The sequence below is a fragment of the Prionailurus viverrinus genome, chromosome F1 (genome assembly GCF_022837055.1).
Source record: "Prionailurus viverrinus isolate Anna chromosome F1, UM_Priviv_1.0, whole genome shotgun sequence".
In the NCBI taxonomy this organism is placed as follows: Eukaryota; Metazoa; Chordata; class Mammalia; order Carnivora; family Felidae; genus Prionailurus; species Prionailurus viverrinus.
In genome coordinates, this window is record NC_062577.1 from 17,511,167 (window position 1) to 17,532,674 (window position 21,508).

Genomic DNA, 21,508 nt, shown 5'->3' on the forward strand with positions numbered 1-21,508 from the left:
TTCATAATTGAGAAGGAAACTAAAATCGTTAGCTAAGAATAAAAGACACAACATGAATTTGTTTCGATAAACAGTTATGGTCTTACAGTGAATTTATGATAAAGACTAAAGTGTATTTCCATAAAGGCAAACAGTTCTGACCTAGTATGATTTTATATCTTAAACATGTTGAATCATTTATTACTTAGTATCCTTATTACTCACCAAGGTGAGCGTGACTATATTTAAATCTACTGGGGCCATTGATTTGTATGCACTGTAATGTAATTTGCCAGCCCAAGGGCTCACTGCATGTCAGGACAAAGCAGAGTTCATAGCCAATAATTTAATGTCTGGATAGTTATTCTAAGAAAAATTTTGTTTGCTTATTCTGGAAGTCTGGAATTTGCTTATTTTCTGACATTTTGAAGGAATATGGAGGGTGGAAATGTAATGAGGGGACAAAAGAAATAAAATCAAACTTTATCTTAATATTCTGGTTGGTTTTGTGTTTCCTTTCAATACTTTAAGCATGAAAGAGAGTGACTTAAAATATATTGATGCAATAATTGATGGCAGCCACACTAAGTCCTAAACAGATAGCATTAACACATTTATAAAATGATTTCGTCATATATTTCCAACATCAGCGGGCTGCTGAACAGCATGTTACAGATGTTATGATTATGATTAAAATCATCATCACGTGGCAACTCTAACATTTCTTCTCTTGCAGCAGAAATTGCCTGCAGAAGATAGCCAAGAAGATACCACATTTTTAAAGCTGTATGGCATGGCAAGGGTTTTATTATTTTTTAGAAAAATAAAGAACCATCTTTAAAAAATATAGCTTGTTAGTTGGCCTGTGGATATAAATGATACTTGAACTTCTGTCAAAATTATTTTGAACATTTTGGTGAAGAGAAAAATAGCCCTTTGTGTAGTTAGGGAAGTTGACATATTCTTAGCTAGTTTAAGTAACATAGCTCTGTTTTACAATTATTTAGATATATTTTTACTTCTATAAGAAAGTGGCCACTCCAGTTCTAAGACTTTATAAAGTAATGTGTATACGTTGACTTTGAATTCTAATCAAATTCAGAAAGGAAACAAGTCTGATAATTGAAATTTGAATGTTGGGAAGAACTTGCCATTAATCTGGGTTGGATCTGGCGTGGAAATAAACACACACACATGAAAATATAGATCTTTCCAAGCAGTTCAGACCTCTGAGGTTTACAACAACTCCATGCTAGAAATGTGCTTCTCTTTTAATGTATTAAAATCTCACCTATAGATAGATTTCCCAAAGCTATGTTTTATTTTATTTTAATTTAATTTAATTTTTTTAAGTTGGTACTAAGAATCAATGAAAGAATTCTATCTTTAATTCTATCTTTAAGTTGGTACTAAGAATTCAATCAGTCTATTGAGATTGAATGAAACACTAGGGACTGTGTTAGCTCGAAAAGTGTCCCTATAGAATACTCTATAAAGCTTTCTTTGGATGGCAGTAAACAGGTTTCGGATTTTACCAATTTCAATTGCATTTAACTAACAATGTTGGAATTTTAAAAGAACAAGTGACTAGTAAATGATGTGATCCAAAAGCAACTCAGATGAACTTTAAGGAGCTGTATGATACAAAAGTAAAATTTCCCACAGCAGTTTTCTCTTTGACATTCTCCATATTTGGGTCATGGACTTGTTCTTTTCCATTCGCCTTAACCCCTACTTCTGCCTCAAGGCAGATCCCTTTATTTACTTTCCTACTGTAAGTCTTTTGAGATGCTTTCTTTGTAAGTCTGGAAGAGACCAGAAGATGCTTACCCTCTTAGAGAAAATCACAGTGAGGCTAGTTGTAGACTGTATCTAATAGAATTTCCAGCTCAGTTGTATCATTTTTGTTCATCTTTGTCAAGTGATGGGACAGGCTATGAAGCTCCCTTCTATACTTATAAGGAAGGATTATGAGGAAGGGTTACACACAAGAAAATTGTTGTTTCCTTGCCAGATAGCTGCTAAGTTTATATCAGCACTTGAAGAAGCCCAGGGTTTGATGCATAGATTGACAGGTAGACAAAGTAATCTGGTATTTTCAATGTCATTTTTAAGTGATTTGGATATAATGGATTAATTGAATCCTTCTAATTCAACTCCAATTCAAAAGCTTCCCTTTAAATTGTTCTTATTCCTGTTTTGAAAAACTTTGTTTTGGACTTCCCTGCTAAATTCCTATTTCAAAATCAGGTTCACATGATCCCTTTCTATTTCACCAGTCTGTGACCCCAATTATCCCTTGCCAGGCTGTTACATTAGTCTCCCGTCCATTATATAAGACCTGAGGTTTGTTTTCTACTTACTTCATCCTAGCAAGCTATTGCCAGGCTTCCGCAGAATCCTCATCGGCTTCCTGTTGTCTAAGCAGTGGTTTTTAAAGTATGGTCTGCGGAACCCTACAACCCGAGGATCCCCCTGATCTGTTAGGGTAAAACTATTTTCACAGTCAAATTACCTTAAAAAACAAAATGAAACAAAAACAAAAAAATGACTGTGTTGACTTTTACATTGATGATGTAGAGGCAATTGTGAGTAAAACCACCAGTGCAGTCGCAGGAATCAAAGCGGCCGCACCAAACTGTATTAGGAGTCACCGCATTCTCCTCTGCCGCATAGTAGGGGGAAAGCGGCTGGGAAGTCCTTGAGAACTCAGTGAAAGTCCTTAATTTTGTTAAATCTCAATGCTAGAGTTCACATTTTTTAAACATTCTGTCTGATGACGCGGGAAGCGCTCACGAGCTGCCGGCTGAAGTACGATGGTTATCAAACCGAGGGCGTTCTGCGCAAGTTGGGTTGAAAGCTGAACTTGCCACTGGTTTTCACTGAACACCATTTTTACCTGAAACACAACTGCAAGACGAACTATAGTTCTTTTGTGTTGGTTATTTGACAGATATTTTCTGGAAAAAGAAAGACAGAAACCTTTCATTTAGAGGGAAAAAACCAACAGTATTTATTGCTAATGATAAAATCCAAGACGAAAAATGCTTGATAGCTTCCCAGTAAAGACTTCTATGATAAAGGCAAGACTTTTCTGAAGATTAGTGAATGTGATTTTTTCATATTACATGATGGAAGGTGTCATAATTTGGAAGATCTGCAAAACTAAATGAACCAATGTTTTGGAAATGATCAGTGCATAATGTTAAAAACTCATACATATGCATTGAAAATCCATGCAAAGGGTAAGGTACACCAATGACTTTTAACATAGCCGGGCATGAAAAGTTCATTGCTGTGGTGTCACATTCCACATTTCACTCACTGTTAAGAAGCATCCTCTTGTCAGGTTTTGGATTAGTATTAAAAAAGATGATCCACATTTATCTAAAAATGCTATTGAAATACTCTTCCCTGGGGCACCTGGGTGGCTCAGTCCATTAAGCGTCCGACTTCGGCCCAGGTCATGATCTTGCGGTTTGTGAATTTGAGCCCCGTGTCGGGCTCTGTGCTGACAGCTCCGAGCCTGGAGCCTGCTTCAGATTCTGTGTCTCCCTCTCTCTCTCTCTGCTCCTCCCCTGCTCACACTCTCTCAAAAATAAATAAACATTTAAAAAATTAAAAAAAAAACCAAACAACTCTTTCCTTCCAACTGCGTATCTGAGTGATTCAGAGTTTCTTCATATATTTCAACCAAAGCAACATAAATATATTGAATGCTGTAACAGATATAAGAATCCAGCTGTCTCCCATTCAGCCAGACTTTAAAAAAGATTTGCAAAACTTAAAACAAAGTCACTGCTCTCACGTATTTTGTTTTGGAAAATAGTTACATTTCATTAAAAATGTGTTATTTAGGGGCGCCTGGGTGGCTCAGTCGGTTGAGCGTCCGACTTCAGCTCAGGTCACGATCTCGCGGTCCGTGAGTTCGAGCCCCGCGTCGGGCTCTGGGCTGATGGCTCGGAGCCTGGAGCCTGCTTCCATTCTGTGTCTCCCCCTCTCTCTGCCCCTCCCCCGTTCATGCTCTGTCTCTCTCTGTCTCAAAAATAAATAAAACGTTAAAAAAAATTTTAAAAAATGTGTTATTTATATTAATATGCAGTAGGTATCTTATCATTTAATGAATAAATATTCTAAATATTTCTTAGTTTTAATATCTAATATGGTAAATATTAAATATGGCTCCTATAAAAAATTCTTTGAAGTCTTCAATAATTTTAAGAGTTTAAAGGGATCTTGAGATCAAAAAAATTTGAGAGTTACTAGTCCACAAGACAATAGCCCGTTTAGAGAAGTACTTTTCAAAAAGACCATTGAGTAAACTCAGATGCTTTTTAATGCTTCTGAAATTATTCAGTTTTTGTAATAAATCCAGCGTCCAGTGCCCTTAGTATTCTTATAGGACAGGGGCACTGCAAAGCAAAATTATTTCCAGTCTTGCTATTAAGATTCTTACTTGTAATTCTATGTTATCCTTTTCTCTGGTGAACTTTAGACACTAAATATAATTGGAAGTCAGAAGTTAGAAGTATGTTACTAGAGCCGGGGGTGGGTGTGGGGGCGGGGAGGGAAAGAGGGGGAGAGAGAGAGAGAGAGAGATTTGTTGCTTGGTGGGTCGTATTGGTAAGGTGAGCTTGTCCTGTGGTAATATAGTCTTAGTAGATAGGTTTTACTGTTAAATCTTCGTTTAACCATGGAAAAGAGGACATGATAAACTGAACAAATTAAATCTATAGGTTATTTTAAAATCTTATTTTATCTTGTTATTTAGATGCCTTTTAAGCCTTAATTCAGAAGGGCTAAAAAGAACCCCCCCCAAATCACTTATTCTAACTTCTTTCTTGTTTTATTCCTTGGTATACAGTTTTACAATGTGATTTTTTTTTAAAGTGGGTATTAAATAATAAATGTGAAACTACAAAATTTATAACAGCATTAGCCAGTCTCATCATTCAGACAGACAGAACATTTTACATAGGGCAACATTACTCCCTACTTCATTCTACCTGTCACACCGGGGAGGAATAGTTTGGGGTCCCAAAATACTGTGTGAAACATTGTCTTGTTTCACAGTACCATGAAGAAACTAGGAGCAAAGCCCAAGATTGGAGAAAGGGAGAACATCAGACAGTGAGACTTTATGAGAATTACTCAGGGTGACACAGGGAAGGGAATGTAGGGTTTCTTAATTTCAGTTCTGATCCAGATTTATATTTTGTCAGGAAACCTGCATTATGCTATAAATATAGTGTCCTGTATTCTAATTTTTATGGAGTTTATCAACGTCTTCTTGCTTAGTATAGATCACAAAATTGCTGTTCAAATTAAATTACAGTGGGCAGTAGGTCACCCACGACTAACTTACGTAAGAAGGTTAGTCATTTGAATGAAAACTTGTCTAGGCCACAAAACCACCACATTTCCACATAAAGTAGGTGCATCCCTCTGTGTTGAAGTGGAGTTGGTACTTGACTCTAAAAATAGGCCTACATTGTGGTAAAAATCTAACCCATTTGTTTGTCCAAATCGTGAAGAAAATCAGCTTTGACATGGTTTTTAAGTACAGGCAAGAATCTTCCATATGTGTCAAAGAGGATTAAGAGTCAGCTTCTTTCAAGCTTTTTGTGATAAATTCAGGAAATGTTGAAGTATAAAGAAAACTTTAGAATAATTTTCAAAACAAATAAAAATAATTTTCGATGCTCTGTTAGAACACAAGGGGAGGAGTTGAGGGCGGGGAAGAGAGAGTTTGTGGAACGGAGAAGCTAGATGTGTAGCAAATACTGCTGTGCATAGCGCAGAGGAGATAGACACAGAAGAGGAGAGGCAGTGAGCTAAGATTTAGTAACATCTCCAGCTGAGCCCTAGTAAGTAACGTGGGTTCTGTGAATTATTTGGAGGGTAGCTGATAAGCTTGCCTACATATGCAGAGCAACGCATTTAAATAGATTTTTAGAAAGCAAAGGAAGTTAAGCCAGAAGGAGCACTGAAGATAATATTGGTCACACAAGACAGTGCAAAAAAAGCCATTCATCTAAGTGCCCTAGTCCTGCCTTGTTTATTTCCGACAGAACTCCAGCTATACCATTGCATATTTGGGTGATTCTAGTATACGATACCTAGGACATTATTTGTATCTCCTTGAAGCCATACCTGTCAGACTGTGATTGAAAAAACTAAAAGTCTGGGGCTCCTGGGTGGCTCAGTTGGTTGAGCGTCTGACCCTTGATTTGGCTCTGGTCATGTTCCTGGGTTGTGGGATCAAGTCCCACATGGTGCCTCTGCGCTGAGTGTGGAGCCTGCTTAAGATTTTCTGTGTCTCTCTGTCTCTGTCTCTCTCTTTCCCTCTCTCTCTGTTCCCTCCTTCTCCTCTCCCTGGCTCAAGCTCTCTCTCTTAAAAAAAATCTTGGGGCCCCTGTAGCTCTGTTGCTTAAGCATCCGACTTTGGCTCAGGTCATGATCTTGTGGTTCGTGGGTTCGAGCCCCACATTGGGCTCTCTGCTGTCAGTGAAGAGCCTTCTTCAGATCCTCTGTACTCCCTCTCTTCACCTCCCCTACTCTCTCTGTCTCTTTTTCAAAACTAAATAAACATTTAAAAAAACCCTAAAAGTCTGTAGACAGTAATACTAATGAAAACACTTGTGTAATAGATAAAATGCGTTTATTTTTGATTTACAACTCTCCTGCCCTCATGGGTGTTTGTTTTCTAATTTCTCCAGTTTGAGATGCTCCTCTGGGAAAACAACTGAATAGTAATAAATAATGCATTTAAAATTATCTCTTCAGTATAATCCTGACAGGAATTAGTCCTTCGTTGGCTAAAGAACTTTTAATATTCAACTGTCGTAAAGCCTTATTTAATGGATCTAATGTGTACTTTTGATTAAGATGTGTTCCATGTTGTATAGCAGCCCAAATGAGTGAACAGTTTGTATCAAAGAATTTTAAAGTAACGAAGTAATCATAACCACTTGGTATTTAATAGGGAAATGAGACATTTGAGAAGAGTTAGACATTTAGCTCTGATATGTACCTCCACCTGTAAGAGACATGATGGTAATATGTTTGGATTTTTCCTTGCAGAAACTGTTTTCTGTGTTTTTAAGATCTTACTGGCCTCTAGTGGTAATATGATGCTATAGTTTAAATATTTTTTTAATTCTCATGCGTGACTAGAAATAAAGCCATTTTGAAGACACTAGCGGTTAATAATTTCATTCTCTTGAGTGGGGTCAGCAGTATTCTCGAAGTGTACATGCAACACCATTTCTTCCTAAAGATTAGAGGTTCTGTCTTTTGTTCTTCTCTGAGTCACCCCCCCCCCCCCCCCATCTTGAATGATGTTAGTTTAGCTCTGAAGCAACTTCCCATTGTTGTAGTACATGTACCATGGTCATTACTGTGTCAAGTTCGTGCTAACAAATCCTCCTAGTGTTTCAGCCTTCTTTCCTGCAGACTAAACGGCCTATTTTCCCCTCTGTGTAGAACAGTTTTTATTAAGAGGAAGTGAAGTTTTCAATTTACCATTTAGGTTCATGTTTGAAACTCTTTATTTAATATGATTTTGGAGAATCTTACATTTGAGATCCTGGTCTACCTAAGTCAGCATGATAATGCATTCTCACTTTTGGTTTTCATGTTTGTCACCCAGATGTGAAGGGGCCACCCACACATCGTCTGTCTTGCGGCCAGTCACCCTACACGGAAACGACAACGTGGGAGCGGAGGTACTGCATCCTCACGGACAGCCAGCTGGTGCTGCTCAACAAGGAGAAGGAGGTGAGATGGGTGTCACCGAGGAAAGCCGCTTTGCCTTCTGGCCAAATTCCTGAAATCTGGTTTTTATTTGCACTTGATATGTGGCATTTATGGAAATGGGCAAAACTCCTTTTATTGAGCTTTGCTGTAATGCCCTTAGCAGTAGCACGTTTTAAAAATGGGGATTTGTGGCAATCCTGTCTTGAGCAAGCCTGTCAGCACCATATCTCCAACAGCATTTGCTCACTTCTTGCTTTTCTGTCACATTTTGGTAATGATCATTCAAACATTTTCATTATTATTATATTTGTTATGGTGATCTGTGATCGGTGATCTTTGAGATTACTATTGTAATTGCTTTAAGGCACCATGAACTACACCCACATAAGATGGTGAACTTAATTGGTAAGTGTGTGTATTCTGACTGCTCCATCGACTGGACTGGCTGTTCCCATCCCTCTCCCTCTTCTCTGGAGTCTTTTCCCTGAGACATGACAATATTGAAATAGGCCAGTTAATAGCCCAACAGTGACCTCTAGGTGTTCACGTGAGAGGAAGACTCGCATATGTCATACATTAAATCAAAAGTTCGAAATGCTTAAGCCTAGTGAGGAAGGCACGTTGAATGCCAAATGAGGCTGAAAGCTAGGCCTTGTGCCCCAAAGAGTTCACCAAGTTATGAATGCAAAGGAAAAGTCATTGGAAGAAATTAAGCGTGCTACTCCAGGGCACGCACACGTGATAAGAAAGCGAAACAGCCTTATTGCTGATACAGAGAAGGTTTCCGTGGTCTGCACAGAGGGTCAAACCAGCCGTTACATTCCCTTCAGCCAGAGTCTATTCCACACCAAGGCTGTGAAGGCTGAGAGAGGTGGGGCGGCTGCAGAAGAAAAGTTGGAAGCGAGCAGAGGTTGGTTGATGAGGGTTAAGGCAGGCAAGAAGCCACCTCCAAAACATAAAAGTACAAGGCAAAGCAGCAAGCGCTGATGCAAAAGCCGCAGCAGGTTATCCAGAAGGTCTAGCCAGGATCGTTCCTGAAGGTGGCCGCAGCACACGGCAGGTTTTCAGTGCGGAGGGAACAGCCTTCTATGGGAAGAAGGCTACAAAGAAGGCTGGCACTTTCATAGGCAGAGGGGAGAAGTCGATCCTGGCCTCAGAGCTTGCAAGGACAGGCTGACTGTCTTGGTAGGGGCTCATGCAGTTGGTGACTTGAAGTTGAAGCCAGTGCCCGTTCACCATTCTGAAAACCCTAGGGCCCATAAGAATCATGCTATATCCACTCTGGCTGTGCTCTAGAAACGGAACAACAAGCCTAGGTGACAGCACATCTGTTTACAACATGGCTTCCTGAATATTTTAGGCCCACTGTTGAGACCTGCTCAGGAAAGACGTTTCCTTTCAGAATGTGACTGCTCGCTGACAATGCACCTGGTCGCCCAGAGGCCTGATGGGGATGTACGGCAAGGTTCATGTTGCTTTCATGCTGACACAGCATTCATTCTGCAGCCCATGGATCATGGAGTCATTTCAACCTTCAAGTCTTCTTCTTTAGGAATACATTTCATAAGGAAGGGAGGGAGGGAGGAAGTAAGCAAGAGAAGGAGGAAGGAAGGAAGGAAGGAAGGAAGGAAGGAAGGAAGGAAGGAAGGAAGGAAGGAATACATTTCATAAGGCTGCACCTGCCAAAGATATATCTGTGTAAAGTAAATTGAAAACCTCCTGGAAAAGATTCACCATTCTAGATGCCAATGAGAACACTTGTGATTCCAAGCCCCTGGTGAGCTCCACTTCTTTGCCTCTCTCTCTCTCTGCCGCTCGCTCACTTGTGCCCTCTCACTCTCTCTCAAAAAAACATAAAAAGAGCATTTGTGATTCATGGGAAGAGGTCAAAATACCCACATTAACAGGAGTTTGGGACAAGGTGAGTCCAACCCTCATGGGTGACTCTGAGGGATTCAAGACTTGAGAGGAAGCAACTGTGGATATCACAGAAATAGCAAGAGAACTTGACCTGGAAGCGGAGCCTGAAGACGGGACTGAATTACTGCAATCTCATGATAAAACTTGAGTGGATGAAGAGTTGCTTCTTAGGGATGAGCAAAGACAGTGGTTTCTTGAGGTGAAATCTACTCCTGGGGGAAGATGCCGTGAAGATTGTTGAAATGACTACAAAGGACTGAGAGTATTACATAGACTTAGTGGATAAAGCAACGGCTGTGTCTGAAAGCACTGACCCCAATTTTGAAAGAGGTTCTACTGTGGGTAAAAAGCTATCCAACAGCACCAAATGCTACAGAGAAGTCTGTAGAGAAAGGAAGAGTCCATTGATGTGGCAAATTGCATTGCTGTCTTATTTTAAGAAATTTCCGCAGTCACCCCATCCTTCGGCCACCACCGTCCCGATTGGCAGCAGCCATCCACGTGGAGGCAAGATCCTCCACCAGCCAAAAGATTACGACTCACTGAAAGCTCAGATGATGGCTAGCATTATTTGGTAATAAAGTATCTTAAAATTAAGGTATGTACGTTGTTTTTTAGATATAATGCTATTGCACATTTAATAGAGTATAATGTAAACATAACATATATCTGTGGGCAAACCAAAAATTCATTTGTCTTGTTTTGTTGCATTGGTCTGGAGCAGAACCTGAAATGTCTCTGCGGTATGCCTGTAAGTCTAAAGGGCTGCTCGCATCATAATGATTACACTCATCATGAAGAAGCGAGTTCAACAAGATAAGGGTGGATTTTCACTAAGGAATTGTGAAATAGATATTGAGTTGAGAAATTTGGAATGATGACAGATGGGATTGTGTAGACCTGGCCCCCAAAATCACCCAGAAAGGCTACTGGAAGTGATGTCAGTGTAGCAACTAGCAGGTAATAAATGGCACTGTGAGGGGACTAATTGAAAGAGGTTAATAAAGGGTCTGTTGACAGAGATGTGGGCAGCATAAGGGGCCCACCAAAGAGTGTGAAGCACCATGAAGTAGTAACAGCAGAAAGCAGTTATGACCCTAGACTTCCAGGGCAAAGGAAGAGAGCAGTGCTTCTGGAAACCAAAGAACGGTTGCATGTGGGGGCTATGACAGTGCCTGTGGTGCTACACAAAAGAGCACAGCTTCTACCCGAACATCAGCAGCCAGCAAGGAGGAAGCAAAGGGGAATAAACACTCCAGCACTTTTCCTGCCTTCTGGTTTCTTGTCAGTTGTTACCTACTGGCCAAATCTAACTTGAAGCCAGAGGGAAAAATATTGGTCTTCATGTGTTTTGTTGAGGTTTGCTTTCTGAAACACACAGCGAGGGAGAGAAGGGCAGAGAGTGCATCTGGAGGGGCTGATGGAATGTAACTAGCATAGGCATCGGGTTCTAGGTGAACTTTCTCTCCCGCCAAATTAAAAAGCCCTTGAACTTATCATATACCATTTGCTACTTTACTCAGACCGTTAAAACGTACACATCCTTCCACATCCAAATGACTCATTTGCTTATTGGTGATTTTTTCAGATAGTTGATATCATTGTGGTTTGGTAGGTCCATAAAATGGTTTCACTCTCCACCTCCACGACGTAAAAAAATGAGTGAATATGATCTTGACAAAGAAGAGAGATAATGGCAGGGAAGAAGAAAAGATCTGATTCAACAAAGGGCAAAGACTAATTGCCCAAAATATATGTAAATATCTAAAAAGCTGTAGGTAGAATATCAATTTAGTAGGTCATCATTCCCAAAAAATGAGTTCAGGGGAAGCAGTGAACAGCAAATACATTTCTTAGTTCTCAGCTGCGGATCCCTCCCTTTTCTCTTTCCTCCTCTCTTTTCTTTTCTATCCCTTCTCTTACTCAACTGTATTTAATATAGTAAAACCAAGGGAATAACTAAAGAATTTTAGTTTCTTTTATTTTAATAAACAGTTCTTACTTGTGAGGGCCTAGCTAATATGCTCTCTCTGAAGCCCTTGCTTATTCTTTTCCTCCAGCCATTGAAAAATATCCTTTGTTTTTGTTACCATCTCCATACCCATAACCTTTTCCCAGTATTTTAATATTATTAAATTTTATTAAAATAATAAAGGTCAGCCTTTTCTAGGATAGTCTAGTACAAGTTGCCATGTTCATAGAAACATATAATAAAAAGTGGTAGAATGAATATTAGTATAGAAGATTTCTAGTTATCCACTCTGAATACACAGATAATTGAAAATGTTCGTTTTAGTCAACCTACTTTGTCAGCAGCCATTTATCAGAGTTGTTAATAATAATCAGCCACATCAGAGTGATATGATACACAGATCATTTGCTGTCTTTCTGCCCTTACCTAACTTTTATTCAATTTAGAGTGTACTGTAAGAAATTAAATAGCATAAGGATAGAGAGAACATAAGGTAGAGCATAGATACATGCCGCATCTAGAACCAAGATAAAATCCACTGATGAGAGATTACTGATCAGTTGAGTATTCCAGGCCTGGGCCCCCTTTTGTCTCATAAAATAACCGTTCATGAGGAATAATTTTCTACAACAGTATCTTATGTACTGTATTCCTTTTTATGCCAGTCATCAAGAATAGCCCCGGACATTGGGGAACCCCTCATCTCCCACACTCTGCATGTGTCTGCAAATCCCCCTTTCTCCTTTCTGCCCCTGCCTTCTACTCATCTTTTCCTACCACTTAAAACCCTATCGCTATACCCTCTGCAACTCACAGTCCGTCATCAGCAAAATCAGCTGTTTCTTCTACCAGTTCTTTGTAGGCATCCCTTAACTTCTTGGTTTCATGAGAACCTGTAACTTCTCTGAACACACCGTCTTCTGTGAAGTCCTATCAAGGGCTGGCTGTTTTTCTTCCCACAGCCCTCATACCTCAATGCCTGTACTAGGTGTCCTTCGTCTTTTATGACTGATTCCTCTCCTCCCTCCCTAAAAAGTCCAAATCCTGAGTCTCCTCTTATAGTCGTGTTCCAACCCCTAGTCATTACTTGTCATTTTTTGTTGATTTGAGCACCTGGCTCATTATCTTCAACACTACTTCAGCCCTAATTTGTGGATTAAATCTTCAGAGATGCTTCTAACACACTGGTTCTCAGTTCCTTGACCTCCTTTCCTCGAAGAATATTTTCCTCTACCCCACCTCATTGCTATAATTTCTTCTTACTCTCAGTTCCATGTGTTCTACACTCTAATCATCACCTTCTGTCTTCCTAGCTCATTACTTATTCTAACAATCCTTCAGTCCTTTTGGAACCTATTTTCCATTGATGCTGTAAGCTTTTCTGCCCCTCATACCTCTAATGTCCAATCTCCCCTCCTCAGTCTGCCTCATTTTCATAGCCATTCTACTCACCCCTTGCATACTATTCCCTTGCCCTTCTCTTACATTATCATGCTCTTTTGGTAATGGTGATGACTCAGTTAAATCCTGCCCCTCGTCTACCCTGCCCTGATTCCGTGCAATGTAACGTGCCTGGACAAGACCACTCCAACATACTGACACTCTTTAAACTAATGGCTGCAATCCTCATGTAAACCCCTAATTTAGCTGCTTGGCAGTCCCAAAACATGTCTTAGCTTAATCTTGTCCAGCTCTCCCGGACTGGTTCTTCTCAGTCTGTGTGTGGTGAAGGACTAGTTTTTTCTCCACTTGACTGTGAACAAAATACAATGAAGTGAATAGTTAAGAAAACTGACATTTTAAAAAGACATAAAAAACATAAGCCCGAATTTTTAATTAGATTTAACTAAAATGAAATCACGATTCAACAAATATGGGCCGAATAATCGTAAGAAAAGAAGAAATAAAATTATGAAAATTATGCACGTTCATGGAAAGTGTTGCTGTGCAATGAAACAAACCCATTGATCACACGAGGCACACTTCTGTTTCTGTACTGTAACCAGTACAAACAGTTTGCAGAACAGCATAAGACCTTGGACCGCACTTTTGAGTAGCACGATCCAAAATGACTTCTAAAGTGATTTTTTTCACACCTCCTCTGTTCTAATCCTTTCTCTATTACCCTCTTATAGCTGGTTACTTTGCTGCTTATTTCACCGAGAAAAATTCAAGCACCCAGCAGAGAATTTATGCACACTTCATTAGCATGCACTGTGTCTGCCCATCCACCACCGATGCCTGTATTTGTCTCCTTTAAGTGTGGTTGAACTACAGTTCAACCGTGGTCAGCCCCTCCAGGTGCACACTTTCCATTCCTTCTTGCCTATTCCAGGAGGAATCACTGTCAATCCTCCCCTGCTTCTTTACAGCTTGAATTTTTTGCTCTCTACTGGATCATTCCCCATCAGTATGCTATTATTTTTCCCATTTTAAAAGCAAAAATAAGCCTGTATTAACCTCACTTCTAGCTCCAATTACCACCTCTTTCTCTGCTTCCCTTCACAGCAAAAATTCTTGCAAACTTTTAAACCCATTGCCTCTAATTCTTCTCCTTTTATTGTCTCTTAAACCTCCTCCATCAGATTCTTACACCCCTCTGCCAAAAGTGCTCTCTTAAGCTCACTGGTGACCCCCACGTCACTAAATCCAGTCGTCAGTTCTCAGTTCTCATACTACTCAATCTGTCAGTGACATTTCCTACAACTGATTTGCTCCTTCCTTCTAGAACCACTTTCTCCACCTGGCTTCTCATGCTCTCCTACTTTTGTTCCTGCCTCTCTGTCAGTTCCTTCTGAGTCATCTTTGCAGATTTCTCTTCTTCTCTTTAAATCTTAACAGAGGAGTGCTGCAGAGTTCAGTCCTTGGGCCTCACTTTTTTTAGGACTCTCCTCCAATCTTACGAGTTTTCTGTCTCAAGACTATACTTCTCTCTTCTCTAGACCCATATATCCATCTGTCCATACACACCTACTTGGATATGTAATAGTCAACTCTAACATGCCTCACGGTGGGTCCCTAATTTCCCCTCCCAAACCTGCCAAAGGCCATCCCCCTCTCTGTTAATGATAAGTCCATTCTTCTAAGTTTCAGAGGCCATAGACTTGCGCAGCTCACTCCAGTCATTCTGGCATTGTTATAATTCTAGAGCATATCAGCATATTCTTGCCTCAAGGCCTTGATATCCCTCTGATAGTAAATGATTCACTCTCTCTCCTCCTTTAAGTCTTCACTTACTGTCACCTGCTCAACAAGACCAACCCTGACCAACCTATTTAAAATTGTAACTGCTCCTCCTATCTCCACCCAAAACTTTGGTCTGATTAACCTGGCTTTGATTTTTTTTCCTTCATAGCCTTTACCCCCTTCTAAAATGCCTTATAATTTGTTATATTTACGTATCTCTTGCCCTATGAAAACATAAGCTTTGGGGCAGGGATTTTGTATTCAATGCTGTATTATTCAGTGGTTAGAACAGTTCGTGACATAGAAGTAAATTCTCAATAAATATTTGTCCAATAAATTTTTTAAAAGGTAAATTATAAACTTTGATTCTGAATATCCGTTTCCTTAATATAAATTTGAGAGGAGATGAACCTTCTTTTCTATCTTTTCGTTTTGTATTATAAATCTGCCCAGAACATGAGACTTAATTCCATATTTTTTCTAAAACTGGATAATAAAAAAGGAACAAAATAATCCATAAGCTGCTTTTCCATTGTTGAATATTTGATTAATTTTTATTTATTGAGCAGTATTGTGGTTGCAAAGATGTAGTCTTATTGGTCACATCAAGGTAAATTGAAAGCTATAGTCATTTGGAACTTGACAGAAGTGATGGTTGTACAACATTTGAATGTGATAAATGTCATTGAATTATTCATTTTAAAATAGTTAATTTTAGGTTAAGTGAATTTCACCTCAATAAATTTTTTTTTCCAAAAATTATAACCATAAGGGAAAGATTAACTGACATATTGCCTGGGTGGGTTGTGATGTGAAAGTAAGAATGCCAAGAAAGATTTTACAGAGACATTTATGATTGGGCCATGTCTTTAGGGACAAATAGAAGCTCAGCTGGAGGAGAAGGAGGGAAGGATATTCCAAGTACGTATGAGGATACAAACTCAAGAAACATATCTCTTTGGCAAACTGCAAAATGTTCAGAATTCTTGGAATCAAGTTTACAAGAGGAAAAAAAATAGCTGATAGCTAGCAAGAACTGAACAATAAAGTGCCTTTTAGGCCATGCTAAAGAATTTGTATGTTATTCTGGAAATGATTTAGACCACAGAAAGGTATTTAACAGGGCAATGACATCATCAAATTTGCTTCTTAATAAAGGAACTCTAGGGGGCGTCTGGGTGGCTCAGTCAGTGAAGCATCTGACTCTTGATTCCAGATCAGGTCATGACCTCAGCATCCTAAGATTGAGCCCTGTGTTGGGCTCCATGCTGAGCATCGAGTCTGCTTAAGATGCTGTCTTTCCTTCTCAGTTAGTCCCTCCCCCCCTCACATTCTCTCTCTCTCTCTCTCTCTCTCTCTCTCTCTCTCTCTCAAAAAAAATTAAAATAAAGAAAAAAAAAGTAACTCTGTTGATCATGTGGAAAGTAGATTGAAAGGGATTGGAAGGAAATAAATGAGTGAAGATTACTGCCATAGACTGGGTCAGGGATGATGAAGGGATAATGAATATACAAAGCAGATACAGAAACAGTTTAATGCTCTGAGACAGGTATGTTCTACCAGTAAGTTGAAAAAACTGGATTAAGTCTCTCCCAAAAGAAAATGTAAAGCCATTGCTATACCTGCTACTTAAATGATAAACTTAATATGTTGTTAATTTCATTACAGGAAAAGATTAGAGACCCATTTTTTTTGTGGAAGAACCAGAGTATGCTGGTCACCCTTCTACCTTTCACCCACACTGTCATGAGAAGTATAACACTTCTCCTTGGAATTTCAAATTGAAGATTTAGAATTCATTGAAACAAGGAGTTTAAGGAATTTCCTGCTGAAATTATCTAAAGATGCTGTTTAAAACCTTCATCAACTAATCACCAGGGTGTTGACTGCTGTGTTCAAAAGATAATTAAGAGGTTCCATAAGGATTTAAACTGAATCCTAGGCCAGGCACTGCTGGAATGTGGGAGGACTATATTAGTCTAGTACCACTCATGTATTCAGTGTGTGGGATCTTTTCGTGCTCTCTCTTAACTCTGCATGTTTCCCGTCAGAAACGGGAACACGTCTGCTTGGGGGATATACATGGGAAGAGTGTTAAACACACGCCTTACCAATTTGAGACTATAACAGAAGGGTAGGTCTGGGAAGAATGCTGAAAGAGAATTCTGCCAGGAGTATCACCTTGAGAAATGACTCGTTGGTTCAGTAAATTGCTTCGTGCAAATTGTGCCAAACAGACGCTGCTGATGTGTTATGAAATATACTTCCCTGCCCGGATGCCAGAAAAGGCCCCAGCTGGCTTGGCACCACCCCAGTTCAAAGAGGGCGTAGGAGGCCATTTGAATTCCATTTTGCTCCAAGAGATAAGGCCAAGTAAACGAGAGATTAGGGAGCTGAGGGAAGTGGCAGAGAGGACAATCGTGAACCCTTCAAGGTACAGCCAGTATAAAAATACAGAAGAAAGCTGAATTTGTGATTTCTTTCTTTCGGCAAAACCAAGTCATTAGGAAGAATAATTCCTATTATTCAGTTTCTACTTTCTGTATTTGGAATTTTTAAAGCTAGGAGCTAGCATATAAGCAGCAAGGTAGTAATAATGCAATTTTAAAATGTTTTAGAGTATCTTTACTGCTTTTGAAAAGCAATATTTACACTCAGATATATTGATGAAAATAACACTTAAGGCTTTGTGCAAACGGCTAAAAAAATAGCTAAAAAATCAACTATTATTTGTCCTCTGGTAAACTACCCATAGCATATTTCATTCAGAATCATTTTCAGGTTATTCAGCAGATACATAATGTGCCCCTATATATGCATTCATTAGTTAGGAGTTACAAAGAATAAAACACAGTTCCTTCCTCTTTCTCCCCCATATCAAATTCAGTTGTGGAAATAAGACAAATAAGTTTTTAAAGTTTTTTTTAATGTTTATTAATTTTTGAGAGAGAGACCAGAATGTGAGCAGGAGAGGAGCAGAAAGAGAGGGAGACGCAGAATCTGAAGCAGGCTCCAGGCTCTGAGCTGTCAGCACAGTACCCCACACGGGGCTCAAACCCACAAACCGTGAGATCATGACCTGAGCCAGAGTCAGACACTTAACTGACTGAGCCACCCACGGGCCCCAATTTTTAAATATCATTTGATAAATAGCACAAGTAAATGGGGGTAGAATGAAAGAAAGAAATTCATTTACTCTAAAGGACTGTAATCTGTGTCATTAAAATGCTATTGGCAATGGGTAATTACCAAAGGAAGCTTAAGAAAGAAAGGGATATGATCAAAGCTATGTGTTATGAATATTAATCTGTGGAATGTCTTGGAGGGAGAAGTAGGAAGAAGACAGACCCATAAAGTAACTACCATTCCTCTGGTCTAAAAGCTGGAATAGTTTCCCACTGCTTCCTGAATTATGCATGACCTGGTATTAAACCCCTCCCAATGCAATCATAATAAATTTTGGTTTTCTGTGTTCTACCACACTTCTAGAGGCTCTAGCTAAATTGGCCTTCTTCCTGTTCCAAAACAAAACAAAAGTTGTATGTTTACAATTTCTTGGCCAGTTTTTTCCTTTGCCTGACGTGGCCCCCATCTCTAGGTATCAAATATTCATTCATTCATTTGTGGGCTGGAGCTGTTTTAGGGCTTGGCCATTGACTGGTAAGGTACAAGCTGTTGACTTACAGCTTACAGAATTAGTCGTTCAAATGCATAATTATAATTCAGTGTAATAGGTGCGGTGACAGAGCCAGAAGATGCTATTGGAGGAACCTTGAGGAGGTGTACCTTACCCTCCTCTTAGGGACTTGGTAGAAGGGAGGATTTCTGGAGGAGGTAATGCCTGTCCTAAGCCTTAGGGTGACTGGGAGTTTGCTTGGCAGGTGTAGATAAGAAAGTAAGGAAAGATATTTCAGGCTGAGAGAACCAACTAAGCAAAGGTGCTGAACTACAAAATAGGGAATATATTAGGGAAGTGCAAGCAATGTGGTATTCCTAGAATGTAAAATCTGCATGAAGCTGGACACTCAGACAGTGGCCAGATTGTGGGAAGCCTGGTATACTGCCTTAGGGAGTTTGCACTTACTCTATAAGGTAGTAGTATTAAAACACTCTTTTAGCAGAATCCTTTCCTGGTGGAAAAGCTTATGCAGAAGCCCTATACGACAGATAAACTTGGAATTATGTGCCCCAGAAATGCTTTCTTTTGCTGTTAGCATTATCTTGGTTTCCTGTACTTGACTATTTAATGTGTGTGTACTCTGACTGACATGGAAATTAATTCCTATGTAATTCTAAACAAAATGAAAGGTGATTTGGCAGACAACATAGAGGTATATGTTACGTAAATAATGTTTTCTAAGTAACCTGATTTGTTTGTCCCATGTTGCTCTTCATTGCCATGGATGATTTGGAACTAACAAAGAGGACTGAGAGTCAGAGATTCAGTTTGACTTTGTTATTAACATATCTTAGATACCTGAGAAGCCATTTACTCCTTACTGTGTTCTCCTTTCTCTTTGTAAAATGGAATGAATGAAAGCACTTACCCACCCACCTGCCTCCCCTGAGGAAAAAGAGCACTCAGAAGCACAGTATAAGGACGAAGAGGTGAAAAGAAAAAGTCCTCTAATTTATTTTGGAACTAGGAAGAGATATAATATTTAAGGACTAATTCAGTGTCCTAAACAAGCAAGTGTGAACCAGTCAACTAAATTAGGGCAATCAGAAAGGACAAAATTGCTTTCCTAAAATTGACTTTGTAAAACTGATCTCTCTGGCTGTGTTCTGAGACTTGTGAACTCCAGCTTAGTTCATTTGAAGATACTTGGAATATGATCCCTCTAATTTTCAAAGAGTAGATCAATATGTTTTAAAAATTATTTTAGGTAAGGATCAATCGATAGTGCTGTAAAAGTAAAATATTGTTAAGATATGCAGGTTTAGAATAAAAGTCAACACTATTCTCCCTCAAATCGTGAATGAGAGGTAAAAATGCCCTAACCTTTCAGAGTGATACTGATGTGGAAATGTTGGGGTTTGGAGCCTACGGCCAATAAAGAATTGTTGAGAGGTCTTAGGGGCAAAAAGGCGGTTTTATTAAAGCCTGGGGACAGGACCTCTGGGTAGAAAGCTGCACTGGGGTTGCCACGGGTGACTGACTATATGCCTTCAGGTTGGGAGTGGGTGCGGGACAGCACAGGCCTCCCAGGTATTTTGGAAACAAGGTTTCGAGGATCCTGAGGGACCAGCTATCGTTAGGAAAAGGTCATTTATGACTGTGTAGTATAAAAGCTCAGTCACGAGACCCTCCGGATGTGTATCAGTGGGCCGAATGCTTAGAGGATGATTGCCAACCTATATCTTGGGGGGTGGAGATAAAGGAAGTTTCCAAAGGAATTTTTGTATGTTAAAGTAGCCTGACGGGATCCTAGAAGTCGGTATAATGTTAGCTGAGATTGCCTTTTGCCTCTTAGCAAAGTGTCATCATCGAGGCAGCTGAGTTTCTAAAGGAATGTCACTCTGCCTGTCTCAGTGGACTGTAAGTTGTTTTGTTTTGTTTTGTTTAAGTTTATTTATTTATTTGGAGATAGAAAAAGAGAGAGGGTGTGTGTGCGCTCAAGTGGGGAAAGGGCAGAGAGAGAGAGGAAGAGAGAGAATCCCAAGCAGGCTCCACGTGGGGCTCCATCAGACACCATGAGATCATGACCTGAGGCAAAATCAAGAGTCGGACGCTTAACTGACAGAGCCACTCGGGTGCCCCAATGGACTGTAAGTTGTAAGGAAATTTGATGTTTTTTCTTTTGCCTCTGTTTCCCACATCAGTACTTTGAATGGAATTTTCAATTATAGTTTAAGTTTCAAGAGTGGGAAATGAAGACTCTATATGAAAACTTTGAGAAAATAGTTGTGTGAGTGAATTTTAGGCCCGTATAAGAAGTTTGATATATTTTATTTTTCTCTTCCTTAGTTATGCTAGAGGCAAAGTATATGATAGCAGAAGCCATTTCTTTCTTTTTCCTGGATATGGCCTTTATAAATTTCTACAGAAAAGATCATAATGGGTCATTCCTTCCTAAAATATAAAAACAACTACTGTCTTTTTTCTGTGAGGCTTAGGCCTTCATTATTTCAGGTAACAAGTATTTTTAGAGCTAGAACAAAAATAGTTGTGTTTATTTATGTTCATCTCTTTGTTCAAAGACTCAAACTGTTTTTCCCCATTCTATCCTGCTTTGAAGGCAGGTAGAGGACACATCTTTGCCTTTCTTACTCAGAGGAAGTTATCTGACTTCTTGGTACTGCTACTCTTTTAATTATTTAAGTAGAGATAATTAATTTCCATCCTGAAAGGGATGGATGGATGATTTAGATTACTGTCCGTAAAGTCTTATATTACAGAGGACTTTTGACTTTTGGAAGAGCTCATGTCCTTATTGATGAAATTATTTGGTCTCCCCTTATTTTTTTAGAATTTTTCTTAATTCTGCCTTGTGGTTTCCCGATGTGCAAGCACTAGCCATAGTTTTATGGTCATGAGGAAATGGGGAATTTGGGGTCCTTTAAAGAGTGTTCAGACTTTTAGTTCCTATGAAGACATTAGGACTTTGCTCTTCAGATTCCCAGTAACAAAGAGAGTTTCCCTTGCTGTCATCCCTTTGACCCCAGGCAGAGGAGTTGGGTTACCGAGGTCAG

The 21,508-nt window shown here is 39.5% G+C and overlaps 1 protein-coding gene across 4 annotated transcripts in view; it reads left to right on the forward strand.

Moving 5' to 3' along the window:
* The window catches only part of RASAL2 (RAS protein activator like 2), a 355,403-nt gene that overhangs the window by 170,237 nt on the left and 163,658 nt on the right, over positions 1 to 21,508 (forward strand). For all 4 annotated transcript variants that reach the window (XM_047840334.1, XM_047840335.1, XM_047840332.1 and 1 more), the window contains exon 2: positions 7,631 to 7,758. In XM_047840334.1, coding sequence (XP_047696290.1) covers positions 7,631 to 7,758 — 128 coding nt within the window. The remainder of the gene's footprint in view (positions 1 to 7,630; positions 7,759 to 21,508) is intronic.